The sequence below is a fragment of the Chanodichthys erythropterus genome, chromosome 18 (assembly GCF_024489055.1).
Source record: "Chanodichthys erythropterus isolate Z2021 chromosome 18, ASM2448905v1, whole genome shotgun sequence".
Classification (NCBI taxonomy): domain Eukaryota; kingdom Metazoa; phylum Chordata; class Actinopteri; order Cypriniformes; family Xenocyprididae; genus Chanodichthys; species Chanodichthys erythropterus.
The window spans coordinates 14,472,965-14,500,529 of record NC_090238.1 but is presented as its reverse complement, the minus strand read 5'-3'; the positions used below and the strand labels follow the sequence as shown (position 1 = coordinate 14,500,529).

Here is a 27,565-nt window from a genome sequence, read left to right as displayed (position 1 = left end):
TTTAGTCTTATTATTTAAATCTATTTTTCTTGATTTTCCGAGAGTACCGTGCTTTTACCATGCCTCAGAGAAAACACTATTTTGTCAAGTAGCTAATACAGAATTTTCTCCATCATACAATACGTTTTAAAATGAATTGCATGCCATTTATCAACACAAGCCATCCAGCATTAATATGATATTCTAAAATCGATCTATCGTACTGCAGTGTCTCACAGCAGCCACTGAGCGAATGCACAGAGTAACGTCATAACATCATTTTCAACACACTCGAATGTACCCTAATATGATAAACAGCGCTGCGTTACCTCATACGCTTAATCGGAAGAAGCGGAAGCAGCAACTGCAGCATAATAAAAGTTCAGCTGCTCGTGTTCGTCTCGTCTCGCCCACAGCTCCAACATCACTCGCCCTGCTCTGCTTCATACTACAGTAATGTTAATAATCTCATCCATGAACTTGATTTCTGCTCGAGTCCCGTTCCGATTCTTTTCCACTGGCTTTGAGGTGAAGACAACATTTCCCAAGATTCCACACTCAAACTCTGCGTCATCAAGTTATGCTTTTATTTTGAATAGGCGACCTCTAGCGGCGAAAAATCTATGTATTGTAGCTTTAAATATAGTTATAGTTAACGTCCTTAGTGTGAATGGGTCTTAAAGGGTTAGTTCAACCAAAAATGGAAATTATGTCATTAATGACTCACCCTCATGTCATTCCAAACCCGTAAGACCTTCGTTAATCTTCGGAACACATTTAGTCCGAGAGCTTTCTGTCCCTCCTTTGAAAGTGTATGTACGGTATACTGTCCATGTCCAGAAAGGTAATAAAAACATCATCAAAGTACAAAAACAAAAACTACGACTTTATTCAGCATTGTCTTCTTCTTCCGGGGCTGTGTATATCCACAGCGACTCTGCTTCTTCTTCTTCTATGGCAGTTGGCATCCAGCTTATTGGTGCATTACCGCCCCCTTCTGCTCCGGACAGTGATGCTGCTGACGCCCGAGCTTCATTTACAGTCTGAGGGAGATGCACGCTGTATTCAAGCTATTCTACATTGTTTGTATTTTGGTATTGCTATATTTTTTTAAAATGGAGCGTAAGTGTGCATGTCGCGGATGTCCTAATCGCGTCACCGTCTGGAGCAGAAGGGGGCGGTAATGCACCAATAAGCTAGATGCCAACCGCCATAGAAGAAGCGGCGTCACTGTGGATATACAACAGACCCGAAAGAGAGGACAATGCTGAATAAAGTTGTAGTTGTTGTTATTTTTGGACCAAAATGTATTTTAGATGCTTCAAAAACTTCTAACTAACCCACTGGTGTCACATGGACTACTTTGATGATGTTTTTATTACCTTTCTGGACATGGACAGTACACCGTACATACACTTTCAATGGAGGGACAGAAAGCTCTCGGACTAAATCTAAAATATCTTAAACTGTGTTCCAAAGATTAACGGAGGTCTTACGGGTTTGGAACGACATGAGGGTGAGTCATTAATGACATAATTTTCATTTTTGGGAGAACTAACCCTTTAAGTCTTACGGTTCTGTTTTCCAGCAGTATCCTGTCGTCCACGCCACAGACGGGCCCAAGTTGGTACGGCTCTATCCAGAGGAATGGCAGCCTTACAGCGATCCCTCACCTGCTGAACGGCCCCCAAACATCAACCGCCCCTCTTCTGTTTGCCTACGGCAACATTCAGACCAACCAACACCACAATTACTATTCCACCCCCCAGAACTACTACTCAACCTCCCATACACACTACGCCACCCCTCAGAACTAATGCAGATCCTTCTGTGGATCGATCTAGTCTGAGGTTCGGCTCAGCCGGGACATCACTGAGCAATGCTTCATGGTTGTCTTCCCCCTCAGTCAATTTATCTGCCCACATCCAAAGGGACAATTCGAAGGCGAGGGGGGGAGGCTCTATTTGGACCAAATGGACCAGATTTTCTTCTTTCTTTGATGTTCTCATTTCCGAAAATCATTCATTCCATCACCTTTCCAGGGGTTCAGAACTCTGTCGCTATTAACTTCAGCACATGGACTCCCCTCTGTGAGTTGGGATGTGCTTTTTGCACTTACTGTGGGTCTATATTTCATATTTGGATCAGTTGGAATAGTTGAAGGCCAGAAAGTGGTGAGAATTTTCCTTATTTGGGGGGTATGCTTTTTATATTCCTTTGTCTTTGAGAAAGATCATGACCGAGCAAGTGAAAGAGCATTCTGGATCCGTCGGTACTAGGACCAAACGTGCACTGACATTCACATGAAATCCATGTGACTCTTTCTTGATTTTCCTTTTAACGTTTTTATTGTGTTGCCAAAGAGCCCATGCTTAAATCCAGGCTTGACCCCTGAGCCTCTATGGTAGTAGATGTCCATGCTTCCCAAAGACAAAAAGACACCTGATTCCCACAATCCCTGGACCGACGACTGAGATCTAGTGTATTCAAATGTACCAAGTGTGAGTACCAAGACTAACTCTACTTACATCCTCTAATATTTTGGTATTTTTCTTTTGAAGGACACTGTGGGCTTGTGGATGAATTTACCCACGTATATCAGTAGTCGAAATCTAGTATATCATTCTCCAGGGATGCCTGAAATGGTGCCATTGTATGATTTTCCTAGACGAAAACATGTTGCACAAAATTAATGTTTGTATTGAACATGTTTCATAAGCTTTATATCATCATTCCTGTATAATTGTATTTCAGGAGCGTGATTGGTCAGCAATCAGTGCCCCATATCCAGCTTAAATGAAGCGACCCCTTCCAATTCCCTGAAATGTAATTGTTTTGTGTTTTAGCAAAAAAAAAGCTAATTTTTTATCCCCTAATTTGCTGCTCCATATGTTATGAGCTGTGTATAAGATATCAACAATCATTTGGCTGAAGCAATCATCAGATGTGGTGTAAATATGATGAATAGGCAGCTGTATGGTTGAAACGCCATATGCACCTGCTCTATTATTGGATTTATTTTTAAAATGTGTTTTTTTTTAAATTGCGTCTTGCAGGATTTTGTGTATGCTGTATTAAAAAAGTGGATGATTTTCATTGATTTGGACATTTTAATTTGGCCTGCTTCCTTGCTTTCTGCCAGATGGTGTGTAGCAAAGCTTTTCACATATTAGCGAACATGGTGCGTTAATTGATGGAAAAGTTGTGAGTTTAATCGAATGCTGATTTGGGTTTCATTTCCTGACAAACCGCAGAAAGGACGGGGATGTGTATGAGTTGGTAGGTTTGTTTTTATTTTTTATTAATTTATAAATGAGTCTGGTCTGAAAAATGTTACTGTGAAATCTGTCATATCAACTCTTGAATCTCGCAAAAGAGCAAGTAAAGCCTTTATTTTTTTGTTTGAGGGCAATGAATGTAACTTGTTTACCCATGTTCATAGTTCATTAAAAATGTACACAAGCACTACCATAAAAAAAAAAATAAAGTTTTATTGCACTGTTTTAAAAACGGGTTTGGTGTAAAGTCTGGGTCATTTGGTATGAAGATTAATACAGAAAAAAAAAGGCCAAGCCAAAAATGGCAAAATATTTAGTTATTTTAATGGTCTTAACCATTTTAATCACAAAACATTGGTCAAACTTCCCATATTCAGCCAAAACGTCATTATCGCAATGGCTTTTTAAGTAGTGCATTTGCTTAAATTTCACTAATATCCTGACCAATAATTTTTGGTTAAGATAATTAAAAGCTCAGTGTTTAGCATTGTGTGTGTGTGTGTGTACACAAAATCATCTAAAATATGTATTATATTGTATACATGTACAGTGGGTACGGAAAGTATTCAGACCCCCTTAAATTTTTTCACTCTTTTTTTGCAGCTTTATTAAAGAAAAACTGAAATATCACATGGTCCTAAGTATTCAGACCCTTTGCTGTGACACTCATATATTTAATTCAGGTGCTGTCCATTTCTTCTGATCATCCTTGAGATGATTCTACACCTTCATTTGAGTCCAGCTGTGTTTGATTATACTGATTGGACTTGATTAGGAAAGCCACACACCTGTCTATATAAGACCTTACAGCTCACAGTGCATGTCAGAGCAAATGAGAATCATGAGGTCAAAGGAACTGCCTGAAGAGCTCAGAGACAGAATTGTGGCAAGGCACAGATCTGGCCAAGGTTACAAAAAATTTCTGCTGCACTTAAGGTTCCTAAGAGCACAGTGGCCTCCATAATCCTTAAATGGAAGACGTTTGGGATGACCAGAACCCTTCCTAGAGCTGGCCGTCTGGCCAAACTGAGCTATCGGGGGAGAAGAGCCTTGGTGAGAGAGGTAAAGAAGAACCCAAAGATCACTGTGGGTGAGCTCCAGAGATGCAGTCGGGAGATGGGAGAAAGTTGGAGAAAGTCAACCATCACTGCAGCCCTCCACCAGTCGGGGCTTTATGGCAGAGTGGCCCGACGGAAGCCTCTCCTCAGTGCAACACATGAAAGCCCGCATGGAGTCTGCTAAAAAACACCTGAAGGACTCCAAGATGGTGAGAAATAAGATTCTCTGGTCTGATGAGACCAAGATAGAACTTTTTGGCCTTAATTCTAAGAGGTATGTGTGGAGAAAACCAGGCACTGCTCATCACCTGTCCAAAACAGTCCCAACAGTGAAGCATGGTGGTGGCATCATCATGCTGTGGGGGTGTTTTTCATGGATATCCTGGACGAAAACCTTCTCCAGAGTGCTCAGGACCTCAGACTGGGCCGAAGGTTTACCTTCCAACAAGTCAATGACCCTAAGCACACAGCTAAAATAACGAAGGAGTGTCTTCACAACAACTCCGTGACTGTTCTTGAATGGCCCAGCCAGAGCCCTGACTTAAACCCAATAGAGCATCTCTGGAGAGACCTAAAAATGGCTGTCCACCAATGTTTACCATCCAACCTGACAGAACTGGAGAGGATCTGCAAGGAGGAAGACTCATGGCTGTATTAGATCAAAAGGGTGCTTCTACTAAATACTGAGCAAAGGGTCTGAATACTTAGGACCATGTGATATTTCAGTTTTTCTTTTTTTAATAAATCTGCAAAAATGTCAACAATTCTGTGAATATGGGGTGCTGTGTGTACATTAATGAGGGAAAAATGTACTTAAATGATTTTAGCAAATGGCTGCAAATATAACAAAGAGTGGAAAATTTAAGGGGGTCTGAATACTTTCCGTACCCACTGTATTTTTTTTTTTTCAACTCCAGATCTAAAGTATTTCTTTATCTTCAGTGTTTTCCATTCAAGATACTAGTGTTCATTTATCTTGATAAATGTCTAACATAATTGTGTTTTCGTTTCTTGGCTGAACTGCAGGCCACAATTGAATTTGTAGTGGTTAGATCTCATTGAGTCTCATGGAACAGCTTAAATTAGGAGCCTGTTAATCTTGGGTCCATGCACCTCTAAGATCGTCAGCTGTGTATTCAATGTTTGATTCAGCACTTTGCATTACATGCTATTAATGAATTTAATTGCTGAATTCAGGTTAAGTCAAACCTCATTCTGCAGCTCAAGCGGTAGATTGTAGAACTAACAATGGCATGGATTTAATTCCCAAGGAACACATATACTGATTAAATGTACACACACTGAATGCACTGAAGTGTAAAGTAAATAAATGCAAATGTATAAAGCAAAGTATAAAATAAGACACAAATAAGCCTCCCTAAGACACATTAACATTCATTAAAAAATAAATGGAAAGCACATGTGTTTGCATAACTCAATACACACATCTGGAGTGTTTATGAGAAAAAACAATGTCCAAAATAAAAGATCTCTCTTTTTGAAAGAAAAAAAAAATATATATATCACAATATTTAAAATAAAACACTGATCTCTCAAAAAAATGCTCACAAAATATAGGTGCTAAGGCATATATTAAAAAATGACAACACAGCAATTTTATCCACAAATTTGACTTCCATTTTCTTAAAGTGGTCATTTCCAAAAAAACAAATATATTACACCTCTAAAGAAATGCCACCTTGACTTTATATTATGCAAAATACATAAAGTGTTTTATGTCCCTCTTGTAAACCATTTATGTATTTCCACTGAGTTTCCGAGAAGCTACAATACATTAAAACTACAATAATTTTGGTCGTCTATTCAGTGTCTTATATTAACATGTCATTTGTAAAAATGTATTTTTCATGAAATAGTGCAAAATTAGCCCTAACATTACAGTTTCGAGACTCCAGTGCTCAGTTCTTATGGGGTAAAACAGTGCAGATCTGATAAACTGCACTTAGCAACAACTGGTATAAAATATTCTGACAACAGTAATTTATCAACCCCAAAGGAAATAATTCTGCCATGTCATGTGATTATAGACATCAAGTTCTCGACTTTTACAGTCACTGTTTGAGCTTTGACAACAGCGACCGAAAGTTCTTCAACTCTCTAACACTTGTGGAGATCCTGAAAACAAACAAACAAATACACAAGACACATGAAAGACATTTAAAATAAGTATATTTGGACAAAAATAAATATTCAGTGCTTCTGAATGACGTACCTTCCAAAAGCATTGAACAAAGACACAATTTCCTGCCGGCTCAGCTGAAATGATGGATTGGTGTTGCTTGTGTTGGGCATGGCCTCTATTTGCCTTTCTGAGAACAGGATTTTCAGTGCAGTTCCCAGGCCCTGGGTCTAAGAGAGACATTCAATGAACTTCATATAACAGCACAAATAACATCATCTGGTTTCCCGTCACCATCTTTGTTGTCTTACCTGCAATTTGCCCCAAAGTCTGCATTTAAAGCATTCAACACAATCCATGATACGTGAGATGTTCTTAAAGGTGAGCTTAAAGTCTTCCTATGGTCAGAGATTCATTACTACTTTAAAAATGTACATTCTGTAACATTGTTATTATAGCAAACTTGGAAAAGAGCCACTGACCTTTAGTTTCATGGCTTCCTTCTTATTTCCAGCAAATAGAGCAGTCTCATCAAAATGCAATGGAAAGGATCTGCAAATAAAGAATTGGTTGAATTAAGACTGGAATAGACTAATACATCTTTTAGATGCCACAGACCCCCAAATATCATCCTCCTCCTTGTGTAAGGGGACCCCATCCTAAAACTTAAAGGGATAGAGCACCCAAAAATGAAATTTCTGTCATTAAGTACGTCATGTCGTTCCAAACCCAGAAGACTTTCGCTCATCTTCGGAACACAAATTAAAGAGATTTTTGATGAAATCAGAGAGCTTTCTGACCTCCGATAGAATGCAACAGTATAACCACTTTCAAGGCCCAGAAAGTAAAGACATTGTTAAAGGTGCCCTAGATTCAAAAACTGAATTTACCTCAGCATAGTTGAATAACAAGAGTTCAGGACATGGAAATGACATACAGTGAGTTTCAAACTCCATTGTTTCCTCCTTCTTATATAAATCTCATTTGTTTAAAAGACCTCCGAAGAACAGGCGAATCTCAACATAACACCGACTGTGACGTAACAGTCGTGATCATTAATATGTACGCCCCCAATATTTGCATATGCCAGCCCATGTTCACGCATTAGACAAGGGCAGGACGTCTGGATGTGCACAGCTGAATCATCAGACTAGGTAAGCAAGCAAGAACAATAGTGAAAAATGGAGCGATAATAACTGACATGATCCATAATTACATGATATTTTTAGTGATATTTGTAAACTGTCTTTCTAAATGTTTGTGGTTAAAGTTACCATCGTTTCTTACTGTACTCACGGAGACAAGAGCCGTCGCTATTTTCATTATTAAACACTTGCAGTCTGTATAATTCATAAACACTACTTCATTCTTTATAAATCTCTCCAACAGTGTAGCATTAGCCGTTAGCCACGGAGCACCATCAAACTCATTCAGAAAACGACGAACACTTTGTAAAGATCCATTTTGAGGGAAGTGGAGCACCAGATTTAAAGGGCCACACACCCTGAATCGGCTCATTTCTAATTATGCCCCAAAATAGGCAGTTAAAAAAATGAATTGAAACAAATCTATGGGGTATTTTGAGCTGAAACTTCACAGACACATTCAGGGGACACCTTAGACATATATTACATCTTTAAAAAAAAGTTCTAGGGCACCTTTAAAATAGTCCATGTGACTAAAGTGGTTCAACCTTAATGTTATGAAGCGACGAGAATACTTTTTGTGTGCAAAAACAAACAAAAATAATAACTTTATTCAACAAAATCTTCTCTTCCCTGACCTCTGATCCCTGATCCGACTGACCTCTTCCCTGTCAGTCTCCTATACTGTTGACTTTCATTTTGGGGTGAACTAACCCTTTAAAAATGCATGTATCTTTTATAAACACCCAATTTATACACTGAAAATGTATTTTATAATCAATATTAAATTATTTTCTATTACTGTGTTATATATTTTTATATTCACTATGATAAGTTTATTTATTTTAATACAATTTTTTCTCATTTAATTTATTTAAAACTAATTTATTTACTTATTTTAATCTTATTATTTATTTATTTATTTAATTTTCTTTCATTTATTTTCTAGAAATTTCTAAGGACACTTTGTCACTCCCTTGCAGCCCCTTGAGGGTTCCTGGATCCCAGTTTGTAAACCCCTGCACTACTCCCAATGTTGCTAGGAGACGAATGACAAATTAAAATAATATGTGTTCTAAAATGGAGCCTTTTCACAGACTGTGATGATGCGTTTCCACAGTTAACAGCACACAAGCCTTCATCAGGGCTAAAACAGGGCTAAAATCTGCAGGCTTGCTCTGACTTTTGGCAACTATTGCCTCTTATTCTGCAAATCAAGGCAGATCTGGGCAAAAATCGCATAGATTATTCTAGTCTTTAGCTAAAAAAAAAAAAAAAAAAAAAAAAGTAAACATATTACCTAAATAAAACTATTAATAGCTCAATCACAAAAAAAAAAAAAAAAAAAAAACTCTAAATGGGTTGGTTATATTTTATGCAACCATTGCAATGCTCTTACTTGGCCACATGGAGGAGCTCTAAAAGCAGTTTCTTGTTCTCGTTGTCTTGTGTTGGCTGGCCGGTGTACAAATTGAAGGTGGAACGTTCAAAATACGGTAGAATTTTGGTCAGAGCACGGAGCTCAATCAGGTACAGGAAGTAGAGGTTGCGTAGCCTCTTTGGCCCCTCCCCTTCTGTCAGCTCCTCGTCAAACCTTAGCTGGAACTCGGACACATTGTGACCCCACTTCATTTCGAACCAGTTTTCTGACCAAATAAATCAAACAATTTAACACTTGACAAGTGCCAGAAATATTTTTAATAATTAAAATGAAACCAACAAGTAGTACTCACCATCTAGTAGATATCTGGCACTCAGGTGAATGTTTATACTGGAATGCAGTCCTGAGATCAGCCTGAAGAAAGCTCGTTTCTCCACACACAATCCTGGAGAAACAACAACAACAGGGACATGTAAGGAACATAATATACAGTAGTGCATATAAAATAGAACAGCTTTAAGAGTCACTTACCCTCCAGCCAGCGATAGAAACCCTGCCCTTTAATAAGAAATGGATTTGTCAATATCTAGTTGATCAAACTGGTTAAATGGATTTGAAGAACAAGACCTTACCATCATCTCCTAAAGTGGACAGAAAGAAAGAGAGAGAGGATTATGGGTCATGAGCATCACTATTTGATCTGTGGCATGGATTTGATCTATAGTGTGTACTCAAAAATCAATCATCAATGCTTCAAAACTGACAAATTTTAATAAATGCTCACCACTGTTAGACGCCAAAGGATTCAGCGGTCGCTTAACTGAATACGGTCTGAAAAAGATACAAAAAAGGATGGCAGTTGTTACAGCAGTATGCAAAAATAGTCAAAAATATTAAAGTCAGATCTATTTCTAATCAAATTTACAAATAATCAGGAAAGGTCTGAGTGTTAAAGTCAGAGTGCACTAAACTCGCGAGAAGTTGTGGTCGTTTATATGTTATTGACATACATCACAGGTAAATATCAAAAGACCACAAGGATAGCTAATGGTTGGCTCACTACTCTAAGAGTACTAAAAGTCAATTTGAAAGACAAACTTGACAGAAATTCCTTTATAAGTTGACCTCCTAAAAGGTCACTGAATAATTTGCACACTGATCAGAATAAGTGTGACCATGACTCTTTACTTGAAGCAGTTCTCCTCATATATGCTGTTCCAGATCCGCCAGGCTTCTGGTCCTTTATAGCCGGTGAAACGCTCCGGGTTCAGCAGGAGATCGACATACTGTGATTCAGGTGAGTCCTCATCTGAAAAAAGAAAAAGAAAAATCAATGATGCAGCCTGTGGAGCATTCTGGTCTTGTAGCTCAATGTGTACCAATTATCAGGCACCTCAGATAAAAAGCAGATTATTTGATCAAACTAACAAACTACCATCCAACATGCAGAAACGTTCTGATTCATCATCGTGTTTCTTCCACTCTTGAAGCGCCTGAAGTGTCTCATCACTACACAGAGAAACACTGAGTGAGAACTCGCACAAAAAAAGGTCAAAACGTAAAGAAATCTTGGGTATTCTTGAGTCATAGATGGTGCAACACTTTTAACACAAACCTCAGAGAACCGTTGACGGCTCCAAGTTTCTCTACCTTCTCACATTTCTCTAGATCCTCACTAGCTTCTTCTGAATACTGTTTGGAAAAATAATCAACATCCAACAAGACAAATATGCACAATATACATTATATGACTTTCTAATACCTTATAACTGCTGGATTTCAGGCCCTCTGGTACTTCACCCTGCACAGAAAGACACAAGGAGCCTTTTTAGTCTACAAGTCACATACAAAATCCCTCAAGACAAAATCATCTGAATGAACTTCGCAAAGCTCACCGGTGTGCACGGTTTCACAGCACAGTATTTGAGTCCACACTGGCTGTGGTCTGTCCAGAACGGGCAGGGGTTGTTCAGATTGACCTGAGGAGCATACTACTGAATATTAGAGATCAACAATGAATCAAGATTTTCACTGTATTGTCATCAATAAAATCACCTTGTAAAACCGGAAATAATCAGATGATAGTAGTTTCTGTAGTTTGGGGAAGATTTCCTTGTTGTTGAAACTGTCGATGGTCTCAACATCACAAGCACAATCATCAAGAGTCCCAGTGACCTACAAACGAAATGAGACCAGTTAATCAATCAAGTGTCACACTTTTTGACATCAACTGGTTAATCAGGTTTATTCGCAAAACGACATTAAAAATCAGTCTCAGAAAACCCTTTACAAATAAATTTACTATGATTGTACCATGGTGCGGTGACGGTTTCAAATTATAATACTATAATACTTGATATATTGCCACACTTTTTCATCCATATTGTTTGTGGATAACTAGATATGGAAAATTAAAAAAAATATTATTTAATCACACACAAAGAGTTATTAGTTGAAGAAACAGCCTATTTGAGCATAACTAGAAAAAATGATAGAAACTACTTTTTGGGCCACTAAATCACCATTTCAAAACAGGATTATTATAGTTCACTAAAACTAAAACCATAAAAAAATGTTACGTACTTGAAATAAAATAAATATTAAAGTGTTAGTTCACCCAAAAATGAAATTCTGTCATTAATTACTCACCCTCATGCTGTTCCACACCCATAAGACCTTCATTCATCTTCAGAACACAAATTAAGACATTTTTGATGAAATCCGATGGCTCAGTGAGGCCTCCATTGACAGCAATGACTTTGTAAATCTCAAGATCCATAAAGCTACTAAAAACATATTTAAATCAGTTCATGTGAGTTCAATGGTTCTATCTTAATATTATAAAGCGACGAGAATACTTTTTGTGCGCCAAAAAACCCCAAAATAATGACTTTTTAACAATGTCTTGTGATGGCCGATTTCAAAACACTGCTTTTGAGCTTTACGAATCGAATCAATGACTCGGATCTCCTATCAAACGGCTAAACTGCTGAAATCACGTGACTCTGGCGCTCCGATTCACTGATTCGATTCGTAAAGCTCCAAAGCAGTGTTTTGAAATCCGCCATCACTAGATATTGTTAAAAAGTCATTATTTTGGCGGACAAAAAATATTCTCGTCACTTTATAATATTAATATTGAACCACTGTACTCACATGAACTGTTTCAAATATGTTTTTAGTAGCTTTCTGAATCTTGAGAGAGGAAGTACCATCGCTGTCTATACAGGCCTCACCGAGCCATCGGATTTTATCAAAAATATCTTAATTTGTGTTCTGAAGATGAACAAAGGTCTTATGGGTGTAGAACAACATGAGGGCGAATAATAAATGACGACATTCATTTTTGGGTGAATTAACACTTTAACTGAAATAAAGTAAAATATTAACAACAAAATTTCTCATCGTACTAAAATGACTAAATCTTAAATAAAAAACAAAACACAACAAAATTACTAAAACTTTTTACTAAAATATTAAGTTAATCTATAATAGTATGTACATTTTCCATGACTGTGGAAACATACTATGGTATATCCGAGAGATTACCATATTTATTTTGTATTACTGTAGTTTCAGATCAAATAAACACTTAGAACTATTGTAATTTTTAAGTTAGCGACACATATATTAAATCAAAATCAGTTTCTAACGTGATGAAACGTTATCAGTGATGATGTTGTATACTGTGCGTCTTACCTGACAGAAACACCTGTGAGCAGCGGATCCTGCGGTCGTCACGTGGACGCTAGAGAGTAAAAGCGACAGCAGAATGAAGGACTTCATTGAGTTCGGCATAAACGGGTCTGTCAGTGAATGTTTTCTCCAGTCTTCACACTGCTGCTCACTCGTTACGGTGTAAGTGTGGTGCGTAGTTCAAGTAAATAACACGTCGCTGTTAGACACGTTCACTCTCGTATCACTTCCGATTGAATCAGCCGCTACGTGAAGTACGTGACTCAACGACTAGTGCTGCGATGTGACATCCGCTACCATGAATAACTGGAGCTAACGCGCATTCACGAAGCATTGTGCCGCGAAATATGATTTATTTTATTCTCAGTGAATCTGTCGGGCTGAACTGTAAAATCAGCTCTTCTAATGTCGCTAGAATGAACTGGGAACGCCTCTTTGGATGAAAATGGCAAGGCATGCAGTTCTCCACATGATGTCGCCAAATACTAAGTTCAGTATTAGGCGCTATTCCAGTCTGTCTGTACAGAATCAGATTTTTCTGATGGTGAAATGTAAGTAGAGGGTTAGTTCACCCAAAAATGAAAATTCTGTCATTACTCACCCTCATGTTGTTCTACACCTGTAAGACCTTTGTTCATCTTCACAACACAAATTAAGATATTTTCAATTAAATCCGATGGCTCTGTGAGGCCTGAATAGACAGCAATGTTCCTCTCTCAAGATCCATTAATGTACTAAAAACATATTTAAATCAGTTAAGTGAGTACATTGGTTTTATCTTAATATTATAAAGCGATGAGAATATTTTTGTGTGCCAACACCCCCCCAAAATAACGACTTTTTAACAATATCTAGTGATGGCCGATTTCAAAACGCTGCTTCAGAGCGTTATGAATCGTTTGAGTCGATTCAGTGATTCGGATCGCGTATTAAACCGCCAAACTGCTGAAATCACGTGACTCTGGCGCTCCTAAGCACTGATTTGATTCGTAAAGCTCAGAAGCTTCAAGAAGCAGTGTTATGAAATCGGCCATCACTAGATATTTTTAAAAAGTCGTTATTTTGTTTTGTTTTTGGCGCACCTAAAATAATTTCGTCACTTTATAATATTAAGATAGAACCATTGAACTCACATGAACTGATTTAAATATGTTTTTAGTACATTAATAGATCTTGAGAGAGGAAATGTCATTGCTGGCTATGGAGGCCTCACTGAGCCATCGGATTTCATCAAAAATATCTTAATTTCGTGGTCCGAAGATGAACAGGTCTTACGGGTGTGGAACGGCATGAGGGTGAGTAGCTAATGAATGACATTATTTTCATTTTTGGGTGAACGAACCCTTTAAATTCAGTTTTCCCTTTATGTTTCTTCTTCAGGCAGAATTTTTAAACCTTTGTTCATTCATTCTCAAGTTTATGCAGTGCAACTGTTAAAAATCCAGAAATGATCCGTAATGCAGCAACATATTTTAGATATATTTATTTATTTAAACAGCCATATTTATTTTCTTGTAATATTGCTTATTTATTTTAATATAATATGTATTTAATTTAGCAGCTATGTCTCTTAGAATATTATACTATTTAACTTCTCTATCTATCATCTATCTATCTATCTATCTATCTATCTATCTATCTATCTATCTATCTATCTATCTATCTATCTATCTATCTATCTATCTATCTATCTATCTATCTATCTATCTATCTATCTATCTATCTATCTATCTATCTATCTATCTATCTATCTATCTATCTATCTATCTATCTATCTATCTATCTATCTATCTATCCTCTGATTTCAAACTGTGGTGAGCAGCGCCATCTCATGGACGGAATCCACTACTTCAACGAGCCTCGCTGTAGTTGAAGAATTCAAGGGCGGAATCGAATGTATCCAAGTTTCCTTTTTCGACACTTCGTAAGCCGAATTCGGCGCGTCACAGCAGGTCAAACTGACAAAATTCCATTCTAAAACAAACGTCCAGACTTCGACGACACAACTTTTTATCTACCCCTCCCCTCTAAACAGTTCAAACAAAACTTTCACTCCTGCTGTAACATCGTCCAGTTTGATGCGGACACCTCTTGGATTCTTTTCTCCCTAAAAAAAAAAAAAAAAAAAAAAAAAATCCCTGATTCCCGGTCAGTCGTCTCCTGTAGGATAAGCAATACGATCTGCTCCCCAACTCCATTCTCTATTTTTGTGCTTCCTTGTGCTGCCAAGCCCCTGACGTAATGCTCCGTGTTAATTATTAGCATGTGGGAAGCGATGCCGAGACTCTCCTCTGCTGCTTAAACAAGAGCGACTGACTGCGGGGAGAAAAACCTCGTCAAGATGGCCAAACACACTGACCCAGAGTGAAGGGGCACCGCTCCCCGTCCCGTCCAGTCCTGTCGTGTCCCGCGACCAGCACCAATGCAACTGCGCCTTTAGGTGAGTGACTTCTGGGTTTTTTTACTAGAGTATATTACGCCTTTTACAGTATAAACTTGGGTTGCAACATCTCTTGTCCCAGCTTTTTTCTACAACAGTAGCTTTGAACGCTGAGTATGAAAAATGGGAATCAAAACGCGTCTGTTTTATTAAAAGTTTTGGGACTGTTCATTAATTATTATGTCTACTTAGCTTAATAAAGAGGCTGTTCGATTGCTTTAGGCAGGGTAACCCACCACATTGCTGACATAGTGGGGAATTGCTTCAGATGTAAAGAGTTGTGAAAATGAAGACTGCATAGTGTGTACGGACTTACAGTAGGGACAGTCGAGCAACAATTTTTGGGAATGTTCTGGACAGTCAGCGATTCAGTTCGGATATTAGCTCGCTTGAGTACCGCATGTGAAAGCCTGTGTTTATTTTTATTGGTCAAAATGGATGATTTTGGAGCTAAAGTGTGTAATTTAGGTCACCCCACAGACTCAGAAAAGATATTGAGGCTGCATTATTCTTGCGGAGTTCCCATTTACACTTCATCTGCGTGTAACGTCAGCGCGTGATTTTAATAGATGATCACAATTTCACATTCTTACGAACTCATTCGTGCCCGCTAATGTGCCAACTAGTCCCCAGACATACTTGGGTTCTGAATCATCTCATCTCAGACTCGAAATCTTTAGAATATGATCACTGAAAGGATTTGTTCATTGTTTGTAGGATTTATCGTTATGCCAGTAGGTGGCGATAAGCGATTTTGAGTCATTGAATCATCAAATGATTCATTAAAAGCACCGAGTCGCTCCGTCCAAAACACCTTTTTGCTAACATCGTCTGTTTTAAGCGTGCTTGAAATAAAAATTAACCATATTTACTTTGTTAGCGCAGATTAATAGTCTTTAATTAATGCATGTAAATTAATTAAAGCGTTTTTAATGTGGGCATTTGCCTCCCGCAGAATAAGTAGTACAAAATATTTGAATTATAATTAATTTGATATCATAATTCTTTCTCATTTCTGTTCTTTTTGTAATTGCGTCACATGCTGGACTTAAAGGTGCAGTGTGTAAATTTTAGCTGAATCTAGCGGTGAGGTTGCCAATTGCAACCAACGGATCAGTCCATCGCTCACCCCTCCCTTTCCACGCATGAGAAGCTACGGTGGCCGACAAAGGACAAAGATGTCGTCATCTGAGACAGTAAAGAGTACTCAGTCAAGCAATGAGGTTTCTTCTTACTTCTAACAAAGAACGGTTTCTGCTTCAAATGAATCAGACGACTACTACTACTACTTCTTCTTCTTCTTGCGTATTCAATGTAGTGACGATGCAAGCTGCTTCTAAAAACACCAACGAAGAAAAATAAGAACAATATACCGACAAATAAGAACAACATAGTGACGAAACACACTCTGTAGAGCAGTTTGTCCATTTAGGGCTACTGTAGAAACATGCTGGTGCAAAATGGCGACTTAACGTGTAGATAGAAATGGCTCATTCTAAAGTAATAAAACCATAATGGTTCATTATGTGAGGTCTTTATACACCACTGAAAATATTATGTATGATACTGCATTTCTGTCAATAGATACTCCTAAATATTACATACGGCATCTTTAATTAACGACTCAACGGCACTCGCTGAATCAGTCACTAGATGAAAGATTCACTATTGAGATGATTCGTTTGTTCGAGAATGAGATGCCTCCTTTTTTTTATTTAGTTAATGAACTAAGGCTATTTTCTTGTACTACAGTAAGTTTGTGAATTGAAACTAGTCCTATAAGTCTGTACATTGAAATGAACACAAATTATTCATTCTCTTAAACGATTCAAACACTGATTCATTTACGAATGAAACATCACTGAAACAAGTTTGTTTTTGTCTCTGGAAAGGAAATTAGAGTTGTTTCGTGGACTGAAACCATTGATATTTGCCAACTTGTTATAAATGGTTAGCCTCAACCCTAACCTTAACAAAGTGTTTCTTTGAAGAAATTTTATGTATGTGTCGTTGTCAGTATAGAAGACTCAAACAACAGGTTTGTGTTGCATTTCCAAAGGGTTCAAACCAGCAATGTGATTCAAAATATCTAGACTATACTAGTCTCATAGCTAGTAGACTATCAGCTGGTCAAACCAGAGTTTTATTTTGGAACTGGTTGAACAACTATGACCAGCTTGGACCATAAACCAGCTTCCAAAACACAATTCCCAGCTTTAATATGATTTTTTTTTTTTTTTACCAGGGCTTGACTTTTTGTGTATTTTTCTTCTAAAATATGTACAATCTCTACTCTTTACTTTTACAGAAAGAAGATGTTCTCTGTGGAAAATGCCATCAAGACTAAAGCTGGACAGTCACTGTATGCTGGAGGAAAGCTGAGGAAAGTTTTGTAAGCCCAAAGTGGCCAGAGGGCAGGAGAGCTCTGACGAATACCATATCAAAAGCTTCAAACAGGGAATTCCTACCACCAAGCCTAACTCCAAAACCCAAGAACAAAGATGCAATATGTTGGTACCCACTAGCAAATGAAATCTCAAAGAGCTATTCTCTGTCAAACCTCAAGTGAGGGCGAAAGCAAGTGTGTTTTTGTATGGTGAGTCTCCATTAAGCTGCAAAGCAACGTCATTGGGTTGTGGCCATCTCTCTCTCTCCCTCTCAACAAACCTGAAGTCTTGGTACCGTGAGCCTGCCCACCAGATCATGATGTTTCGTGACCAGGTGGGAGTCCTCGCCGGCTGGTTTAAGGGTTGGAACGAGTGTGAACAGACAGTGGCGTTACTGTCTCTCCTAAAGCGGGTCAGTCGGACCCAAGCACGCTTCCTTCAGCTCTGTCTGGAGCATTCCTTGGCTGACTGCACCGAGCTACATGTTCTGGAAAGGGAGGCCAATAATCCAGGTCAGTACAGAAGCTACCACCTTTTCTGCCAGTATTCTAACCGTATGTGAGCGTGTGGTATTGAGCTGTACCTGTTAAGAACAGGTGCAACCAGCTCTTTTGGTTCATGTAGAGGTTTCTTAGTGTCTTTAACCTACCTATTAGACATTGGTACAACTTTAAGATTTGTGTAATAGAGATAATGTGATTTTGTGTCCATAGTGTTAGACTAAATTTGAGGGAGGGGTTAAATGTGTGCGTTTGAGCGTGGAAATATGGTAAGAACTATTGTATATTTCTTTCTTGCACACATACATGCTCTAAAACTCAAACATGGGAATCCCATCAGAGTTTATAGTGGGCTGAGACTCATAAAGAGCCTCCTTGCAGTGGTGCGTTTTGTATTTTATATGAGGGATTTTAGTGCAGCTCTGTCATTGTTATTCTAAAACTTCAAGATGAAGACATCAAAGAAGAACTCATGAAGTTTTTAAAGTGGCCCTCACCCTGGTGTGTCCACTGACATTAAAACCAGCTGACAGGGTGCAGCCCATCTGAAACGCTTCTGGATGGTGTATTTCTGGTGTATGCTGTTGGAATCATATATGTTCTTTCTCTGTGATGATGAGTTTCTGGTTTCGTATTGCAGATGGTGGATTTGCATGCTTTTACTGTATGTGGTGGTGGCCTTTTGCATTGAATGAATGCACTGCAAATGTGGCTGTCTGTGCATGCCTACCTGTGCGATTCACCTAGGGCGGTATTACACAGTTGTGCCTAAGTAAGCCAGAGATCATGTCAGCTTCCTATTACTCACAAGACGGCAAGGATTCTTTGGTTAATCAGCATATTTTCTTTCATTCAAGCAGACGTCTAGCCTGGGCCCTCATTAAGTATCTCATTTCAGACGTTTTAGTTGTCGGAAATCCCATATGATGGTTATGTTTTGACTTGTTTAGATCAGCAAAAGTTTAACCAATCTTACACTGATATTTTACAGTTTTTGGAATCTTTTTGTTCTGACTTGGGTGTGGTTTTGTGGTTTTGCCACAAACACTTGGTTATTAAGGTGATAATAACTATATATATATATATATATATATATATATATATATATATATATATATATATATATATATATATATATAATTCTTGATTCTGATTGGTCAATAGCTGTTTTATTCATGATAAAATACAGCTATGACTGCTTCACCGAACGACTACACAACACCCTTAGCAGCTACTCTTAGCAACGTAAACTTAATTGAAGCTTACTGTATTATGTAGAACTAGAAAAGTGTTGTGAGAAAAAGATCGAGTGAGCGAGTTTTTTACCTGCATTCAGATTTAGTATTTTCCTTCAGGTCAGTCCTATGTTGATAATAAAAAATCTGTTTAAATGTCCAATGTATTATCTTGTCCTTTTAACAGTTAAGGGGTTTTCCGTGACTGACAGTCGCTAGTCAAAGGATTTGTCAGTTGTGTCTTGTTCTGTGTTCATAACAATTCAGTCTTTTCAATAAAAAAGTCTTCACTACTGACTGACTTTTGCCGCCATCTAATGGCGTAATAATGTAACTTATGTTGCTGTTCATTGTCAGGGACTATTTTTTCCGCCGGAAGGAAGGCTTTTAGTGAAAGTTTACTTCATGAAAGTTGCATTGATACGTATATTTGGCTTTAATATTTGTATTGTGTGGTAACCGTTTATAAAAGCAATAAAGTACTTACATAAATTGTGAGAAAATACAGTGTATTTAAGTTGGCAAATAAAAAAATTACATTGATGAAATTAATAAACATGAATATTTTTTCATACATTTTTCTATGAAGAAAATAAATAATATATACTATTTCTATATAATATAATCTGAAAATATTACTGTAATATTATAGTAAATTTGATGTATAAAAATGCATGCGTGTATGTATATGTATAGTATGTGTGTGTGCATATATATTTTAATAATTTAATAATGTATATTTTAATTGTACATATATAATTAGATCATTAATCAATAATCTGGTATATTAATTTAACAATAAACATATTGTGTATGTTCTATATGTTATATATATAATATATATATATATATATATATATATATATATATATATATATATATATCAAAGACCAAAGATTAATCAAACATTTTGTTTACATAATATATGTGTGTGTAGTTAATAAATATTTATGTGTATATGTGTGTGTGTGTGTGTGTGTGTGTGTGTGTGTGTGTGTGTGTGTGTGTGTGTGTGTGTGTGTGTGTGTGTGTGTGTGTGTGTGTGTGTATATGTGTGTATATATATATATTAGGCCTGGACGATATATCGAATGCTTTTGTCACCCGCATTTCTTCAGTAAAGCCGGTTCGCTGATTACCGCTAAATCGCCATCACCTGCTTTCAAATGGTGCGACATTTAATAGACAGAGCCGTAGTTCACTGACAAGCCACGCAATATCACGTTCAATATCGATATGAATCGCCGTCAATATTGAACGCGATATTGCGTGGCTTGTCAGCCCTAATATATATATATATATATATACAGTAATATACAGTAATATAAATATATATAAATATACAGTAATATACAGTTGTGAGTACACCCCTCACATTTTTGTAAATATTTTATTATATCTTTTCATGTGACAACAATGAAGAAATAACACTCTGCTACAATGTAAAGTGTAAATTTGCTGTCCCCTCAAAAAAACTCCCCTATGTGAAAATGTCCAAATTGGGCCCAAAGTGTCAATATTTTGTGTGGCCACCAATATTTTCCAGCACTGCCTTAACCCTCTTGGTCATGGAGTTCACCAGAGCTTCATTGGTTGCCACTGGAGTCCTATTCCACTCCTCCATGACGACATCACGGAGCTGGTGGATGTTAGAGACCTTGCGCTCCTCCACCTTCTGTTTGAAGAATAGATGCTCAATAGGGTTTAGGTCTGGAGACATGCTTGGCCAGTCCATCACCTTTACCCTCAGCTTCTTGAGCAAAGGCACTGGTCATCTTGGATGTGTGTTTGGGGTCGTTATCATGTTGGAACTCATGCAGCCAAAGACCACGCTTGACACCATCTGAACCAAATAAGTTTATCTTGGTCTCACCAGACCACAGGACATGGTTCCAGAAATCCATGTCCTTAGTTTGCTTGTCTTCAGCAAACTGTTTGCAGGCTTTCTTGTACATCATCTTTAGAAGATGCTCCCTTCTCGGACGACAGCCATGCACACCAATTTGATGCAGTGTGCAGCATATGGTCTGAGCACTGACAGGATGACCCTCCACCCCTTCAACCTCTGCAGCAATGCTGGCAGCAACCATACGTCTATTTCCCAAACACAACCTCTGGATATGACGCTGAGCATGTGCACTCAACTTCTTTGGTCGACCATGGCAAGTCCTGTTCTGAGTGGAACCTGTCCTGTTAAACCACTGTATGGTATTGGCCACTGTGCTGCAGCTCAGTTTCAGGGTCTTGGCAATGTTCTTATAGTCTAAGCCATCTTTATGTAGAGCAACAATTCTTTTTTTCAGATCCTCAGAGAGTTCTTTGCCATGAGGTGCCATGTTGAACTTCCAGTGACCAGTATGAGAGAGTGAGAGCGATAACACCAAATTTAACACACCTGCTCCCCATTCACACCTGAGACCTTGTAACACTAACGAGTCACATGACACCGGGGAGAGAAAATAGCTAATTGGGACCAATTTGGACATTTTCACATAGGGGTGTACTCACTTTTGTGGCCAGCGGTTAAGATATTAATAGCTGTGTGTTGAGTTATTTTGAGGGGACAGCAAATTTACACTGTTATACAAGCTGTACACTCACTACTTTACATTGTAGCAGTGTGTTACATTATATATATATAATGTATATGTTAAATATATACATGCATGTGTGTGTATTTATATATACATATTATAAATATACACAGTACACAGTACAAACACATACACAGTACACACACACATACTTTGTAAACACAAACTTTTATTTTGGATGCAAATAATAACGATTAATCATTTGACAGCACTATTTACAAACCAGTAAATGACCACTTTAAGACATCCCTGTTCATTAGTAGTTGAGTGGAAAGATGCAACTATTTGGAAAGAACTGTGCCAATGAGAGGAATCCACAATGACCTACTTATTTCTCTCTGTGAAGGAGCTGCCTTGTTCCCCTGACCCAAATGATGCAACTTATTTGCCTCTCATCTCAGCATCGCACTCGTAACAAAATGCATGTGTTTTTTGTGTTAGTTGCAGGTAATATGTTGTTTTCAGTTTCATATCTTAAGCTTTAAATGCTAAAAATCTAGTTATATTAATTTTAACCACCATCAGTGCAGTGGTTTAAGTTGGCATCTATGCGATTGCCAAAACACACAAAGTTACACTACCCTGATTTAGGTTCTGTTCTGAATTTTTCGACCGTTCGATCCAGTGTGGACGTCAGATAAAACAGAGAGTGCATATCTATCTGCGTAAACAAGAGAGGGTATGTGTTTGTCGGAATATTATTCCTGTCTGAGCTGGTGTTTAACCCTTGGCCCTTTTTCCACCCTCCACCTCACAGCCCAGAGGCAGAGTAGAGCCTGGACAGGAGGGGCACTGTTGTTATGAATGACTGACTTCATACCTCTGTGTGTGTGTGTTTGAAATGATGAAGGCTCTCTGAGTTGTTTTTCCAACATGGTGGCCTCTCTGTGAGATGCTGCAATGTACCTTCAAAAATGTCAAACAATCATACAGTATATAGTGTATATATCTAAACTAAACCCGCTGGACTGAGCTGACATTCCCTATTGTGACAGGTAACGTGACGAGAGAGTATTTGTGTTGACATACATTACTGATATTTCTGAATAGTAATTTGTTAAATCCTTGTCCCCCATTCACACAGTAAGTTTAATGTCAAACTGTTTAAGTATGGTATGTAGTGAATTTACAGTTTAGAGCTGAAATGTTGCTGCTTTTGAAGGGTTTTCAATTACCCATAAATCAGTTTGGGGTTTGTCTTTGAATTATTGATTAACCAGTGATGGTTAGGGCCCTATTGATATAGACTTTGGCAAGTACTCATAATCGTAGCATAACATAGTTAATTTGACATTTATGCATTTGGCAGACATCCAAAGCAACTTACATTGCATTGAAGGTATAGAATTTTTTTTTTTTAAATCAGTTCATGCAATAAATGGGAATCGAACCCATGACCTTTGCTGTTGCTGGCGCAATGCTCTATAGCTTGAGCTACAGGAAAGGGGCCATGAAGGGGCCAAAAGTTAATAAAACAAATATATATATGTGGAAAGGGATGGCTTCTTTAAAGGATTAGTTCACTTCAGAATTAAAATTTCCTGATAATTTACTCACCCCCATGTCATCTAAGATGTTTGTCTTTCTTTCTTCAGTCGAAAAGAAATGGACTTCACTGGGGTTCAACAAAATAATGGGAATAAGGGTCTTATCTAGCGAAACAATCTGTCATTTTCTAAAAATAATAAAAATGATATACTTTTTAACCACAAATGCTCGTCTTACAGTAGCTCTGCGATCCGCCACGCATTACGTAGTCAAGTTGGAAAGGTCATGCGTGATATAGGTGGAAGTACCAAGCAAGTGTTTACAAAACGAATATGCAAAAGTCAAACGGCCTTTACAAAAAAAAAAGAGAAAACAACGATGTCGGACGATTTTGATGTTGGAGGAGAAAACGAGATGGAGTTTTTCACCCTACCGTTGTACTTCCGCCTACGTTTTGCTAGATACGACCCTTATTCCTCATCTGGGATCGTGTAGAGCCCTTTGAAGCTGCACTGAAACTGCAGTTTGGACCTTCAACCCATTGGTAGCCACTATATGTTGAAATCCACTATATGGAGAAAACTTCTGGAATGTTTTCCTCAAAAACCTTAATTTCTTTTTAACAGAAGAAAAAAGACAAACATATTTGATGACATGGGGGTGAGTAAATTAACAGGAAATTCTGAATTAAATTCTGAAGTAATCCTTTGCCTTGCATCATTGCATAGAAAATAGTATCAACGTCCACTTGCTATTGCACGTGAGTAATTTTTTTGAAAACATTATCCATATAAAACCATAATTTACTGACAAAGCATTATGAAATAATGTACTTATGATTTTTTTGTTGCCGCCAGCCATTAAGCAACTGAACAATGATGTAAAACTATATTCATCAATGTGTTGCTCTGGAGGCAATCATACGCATTTGCTTGTGTGACATCACAAGTCCTCGAATATCCAAACAAGCCATTTTTGGAGCTTGATGAAATAAATGCTTTTAGTCCCCTAGTTGGTACAGTACAGCCTCCTTTAGTGTTTTTAGCACTAAGCAGTAAGTAGAATGCACTCTTGCATAGCTCATATTTTTTTGCAGGGATGATAAAAAACAAACAAAAGGTATTTGGTCACAATAAGCTACAAAACTTAAAAGCATCTTGTGTTATAAAAGTATAAAAGTACAAAATAAATTGAATAATGAGAAATAAAACTTGTGCATTAGGAGTGTTACAATTTGCTCCACTTAAACTATATTTAAACATTTAAAGTTGAGCCCAACCCTCCTATACTTAATTTTCTGCGTTCTGCTCCATTTTGCGCACAGTTTAGAAAGACGCATTTGACAGGTGCACACTACCTAGTGGACTTTGTTTTCAAGCGTTCAAGTAATTTGCGTATGCACTGTTCTGCTAACCACCACAACAGGAAAAAGAGCAGAAAACAGCAATATATTACCATATGCGCCCCTCCTGGATTGGAGTGTGGATTGCCTGTAACTGACTGTTTTCATCATCTAACTGCATGAACCGAACTATGATGTCCATACTGTATGGTTCGGGACGAATACATGTACCGATACACCAAAAAAAAAAAAAAAAAAATTATATATATATATATATATATATATATATATATATATATATATATATATATATATATATATATAATATATGGATGAGAAAACAAAAGTACAACAATGTAAACATTACAAAATGTGACATTAAAAAGTGTAAAAGTCACTTGTTTTTGTAAAGTAACACTGCATCTCTCTTGCCTCCCCTGAGCCCATTGACTTTAAACAGCCCCCCTAAAGCATGCGTTGGGTTTGGTGGGGGGGTAATTGAGAATGAATAGGGGAAAGTTACATGACAGAAGGCAATGCCTCCGTCGCACTATGATTGGTTATGATCAGATGAATAAATATAATAAAAATTAAGTGTAACAGGGACATGAATTTACATTTGATATTTAAAAAAAAAAATGTGAGTACTTTGCCTCCTCATTTTAAAACACCACCGCACACCACAAAATATACAATATATTAGTATATAATTAATATAATATAATATAATATATTGAATGATATTACTCTATAATTATAAGGTTTGTGTGCTTCACTGCCTTCATCCACTGGCCTTGAGACACATCTCCCCTAGTGACCAATGTCCAGACCCTTCGCCTGTCCGGCCTGTTTTTTGTTTTTTTCCTCTTCTGCCTTTCGCAGAACGTCACTGAGCTGTTTGGAAAAGAAAGAGTGCTTGTTTCTGGTTTGGGTGTCGAACTGTTACATCTCACCCACGCATGAGCAAACAGTTTATTTCTGGCCCTCGCTGTGTTCCGTGAACTCATGCGCAACCCTAGGGAGAGCCATGGAGAACCTGCCAAAAATATTGCTTTTTTCTCTGAATCAAACTCTCCTTTTTATAGTGTCAGCCCTTTCTGAAAGTATAAGATGAGTTGAGTCAGTGTGAAAGGCCTTTCCTTGTCTTCTGTGTTGGCTTGACCATTTTAAAATAGCAGCACATGAATATTACAACTGGCCAGTGGTGACGATGATAGGTGGGACATACAGTAGACTTCATGTGAGCTAATGTTGTCTGTCATGTAGAAGGGTACTAGGGCAGTTTCCTTGGGAGTCACTAATAGTCCAGTATCACCAATATTGCTGGGGTAAGATCTCAGCTGGCAACCGTAAGGTTTTTAGTTCAAACCTGCAAGGAAAATTGAACCATCATTTACCTGTTGTCCTAATGAGCCCTTGAGTATGATGTAAATTTTTCTTTAATAAGTGTACAAAAGGATAAAATCATCAGTATATCATCTCTCTCACATTACTCTGCTAGACTCTTTTCCCCTTAAACAGTAAAGTTGAACACAGTTTCTGCGTTCCTCTCTGTGCGCACGATCTTTACGTTTTGAGCAGCTACTGTTTGTATGAGTGTTTGTGCCACACTGCAGCTGCGCGAGCGCGGTAGCTCGGAATAATAATAATACATCCGATCGTCTAATCGCTTGAATGTACAAACCTTAAAACAAATACAACTGACAAAGTTTAGTGAAGACGCAAGGCTCACCGCTCACGCGCCATCACTATGTGTTGAACCGGCGTTCACCTCCGTGTTTTGCTTTTATGCCACTGACTGGACGGGGCGGAGTCATGTGGCTACACACGTGGTAATGTTTTTAAGGGTAAAGTATTAACAGGATTAAAAAAAAAACGAAATAACCGACATGGGAAAATTACGTCGGTTAGAGGTTCTGAATTTCGGTTTTGGTTACTTTTCGATTAATCGTCCAGCCCTACTCTATCCGCTTGTTAAGTCGTGACGTAAGGAACGCTGTTTCCGGGTCCAAGCCTCAACTCGTTTCACTGGCAAATGCCATCGACGGCCGTTTATGAGCGATATTTATTCATATAAAACATCAATCATTTTAAAAAGTTAAACATTTTAAATACTTACAGTCTACACAACAGTCTCCGTGCTCACAGCGTCAAAGTTATTAATATTTTAACGATTTATAAAAGATGAATCATTGTCTGGCCATCTGGAATATTGGTATGGAGATAAAGGTTATAATTATATTTGTTTTTGTAGTATTACGTGTGTATATTAGCACCATTTCTTGTTTTCTTGTGGTATGAGATAGAGCGTTTGGACCCGGAAGTGCTGCGGCGTGAAGTCAGACTTAACATCCGGATAGTGATTTCATGGCTTGTTGCTAGTACTTAAAGGGATAGTTCACCCCAAAATGAAATGTTGTCATTAGTTACCATCATGTCATTGCAAAGCCATTAAACTTTGGTTCATCTTCAAAACATGAAGATGTTTTTATTGAAACCTGAGAGAATTTCCATTGACAATTAATTCCACCAAAATATAAGCAGAGGAATTTCATTTTTGGGTGAACTATCCCTTTAAAATGCTGATGCTCATTTTATAAATATTAGACCATTGAAAAAAAACTAAACAGACAAAATACAGTGAGATTTTTTTTTTTTACAAAATAGTTGGTAAGCACTGTAGCAAAGTTTTCATTTCTTTTGAGTACTGATTTTAGATCAATCACATTGTCTGTTTTCTGTCTTTATAAAGTCATAGTTTTTGGTTAAACCATAAAATGGTTCTATGAAAATACAATAACAAATGCTTGGTGTCAATATTGATCATGATACTCAATCGTAACTTTTTGTCTTCTTATACCCTAAAATAATAGCACATTACAGCTCATAACATAACCATCAG

At 37.7% G+C, this 27,565-nt stretch overlaps 3 protein-coding genes across 6 annotated transcripts in view; 2 read left to right on the top strand and 1 right to left on the bottom strand.

Annotated features, from left to right (window-relative positions):
- The window catches only part of gpr137c (G protein-coupled receptor 137c), a 37,004-nt gene extending 30,621 nt beyond the window's left edge, over positions 1 to 6,383 (top strand). For 2 of the 3 annotated variants that reach the window (XM_067368187.1, XM_067368185.1), the window contains one exon: positions 1,568 to 6,383. In XM_067368187.1, coding sequence (XP_067224288.1) covers positions 1,568 to 1,828 — 261 coding nt within the window. In that variant the 3' untranslated portion in view covers positions 1,829 to 6,383. The remainder of the gene's footprint in view (positions 1 to 1,567) is intronic. The other variant, XM_067368186.1, reaches the window with a different exon arrangement.
- ero1a (endoplasmic reticulum oxidoreductase 1 alpha) lies at positions 6,350 to 13,315 on the bottom strand. The gene is given in 17 exon segments (XM_067366894.1): positions 6,350 to 6,451; positions 6,549 to 6,617; positions 6,620 to 6,685; positions 6,767 to 6,853; positions 6,938 to 7,007; positions 9,000 to 9,246; positions 9,334 to 9,426; positions 9,513 to 9,539; positions 9,614 to 9,622; positions 9,766 to 9,812; positions 10,170 to 10,290; positions 10,417 to 10,490; positions 10,597 to 10,673; positions 10,744 to 10,782; positions 10,877 to 10,960; positions 11,037 to 11,156; positions 12,681 to 13,315. Coding segments are annotated over 17 exon segments (1,431 nt in total). The 5' UTR covers positions 12,780 to 13,315.
- A 611-nt stretch (positions 13,316 to 13,926) lies between these two features.
- The window catches only part of samd4a (sterile alpha motif domain containing 4A), a 55,685-nt gene continuing 42,046 nt past the window's right edge, over positions 13,927 to 27,565 (top strand). For both annotated transcript variants that reach the window (XM_067367978.1, XM_067367977.1), the window contains exons 1-2: positions 13,927 to 15,117; positions 17,426 to 18,016. In XM_067367978.1, the coding sequence (XP_067224079.1) occupies positions 17,821 to 18,016 (196 nt within the window). In that variant the 5' untranslated portion in view covers positions 13,927 to 15,117; positions 17,426 to 17,820. The remainder of the gene's footprint in view (positions 15,118 to 17,425; positions 18,017 to 27,565) is intronic.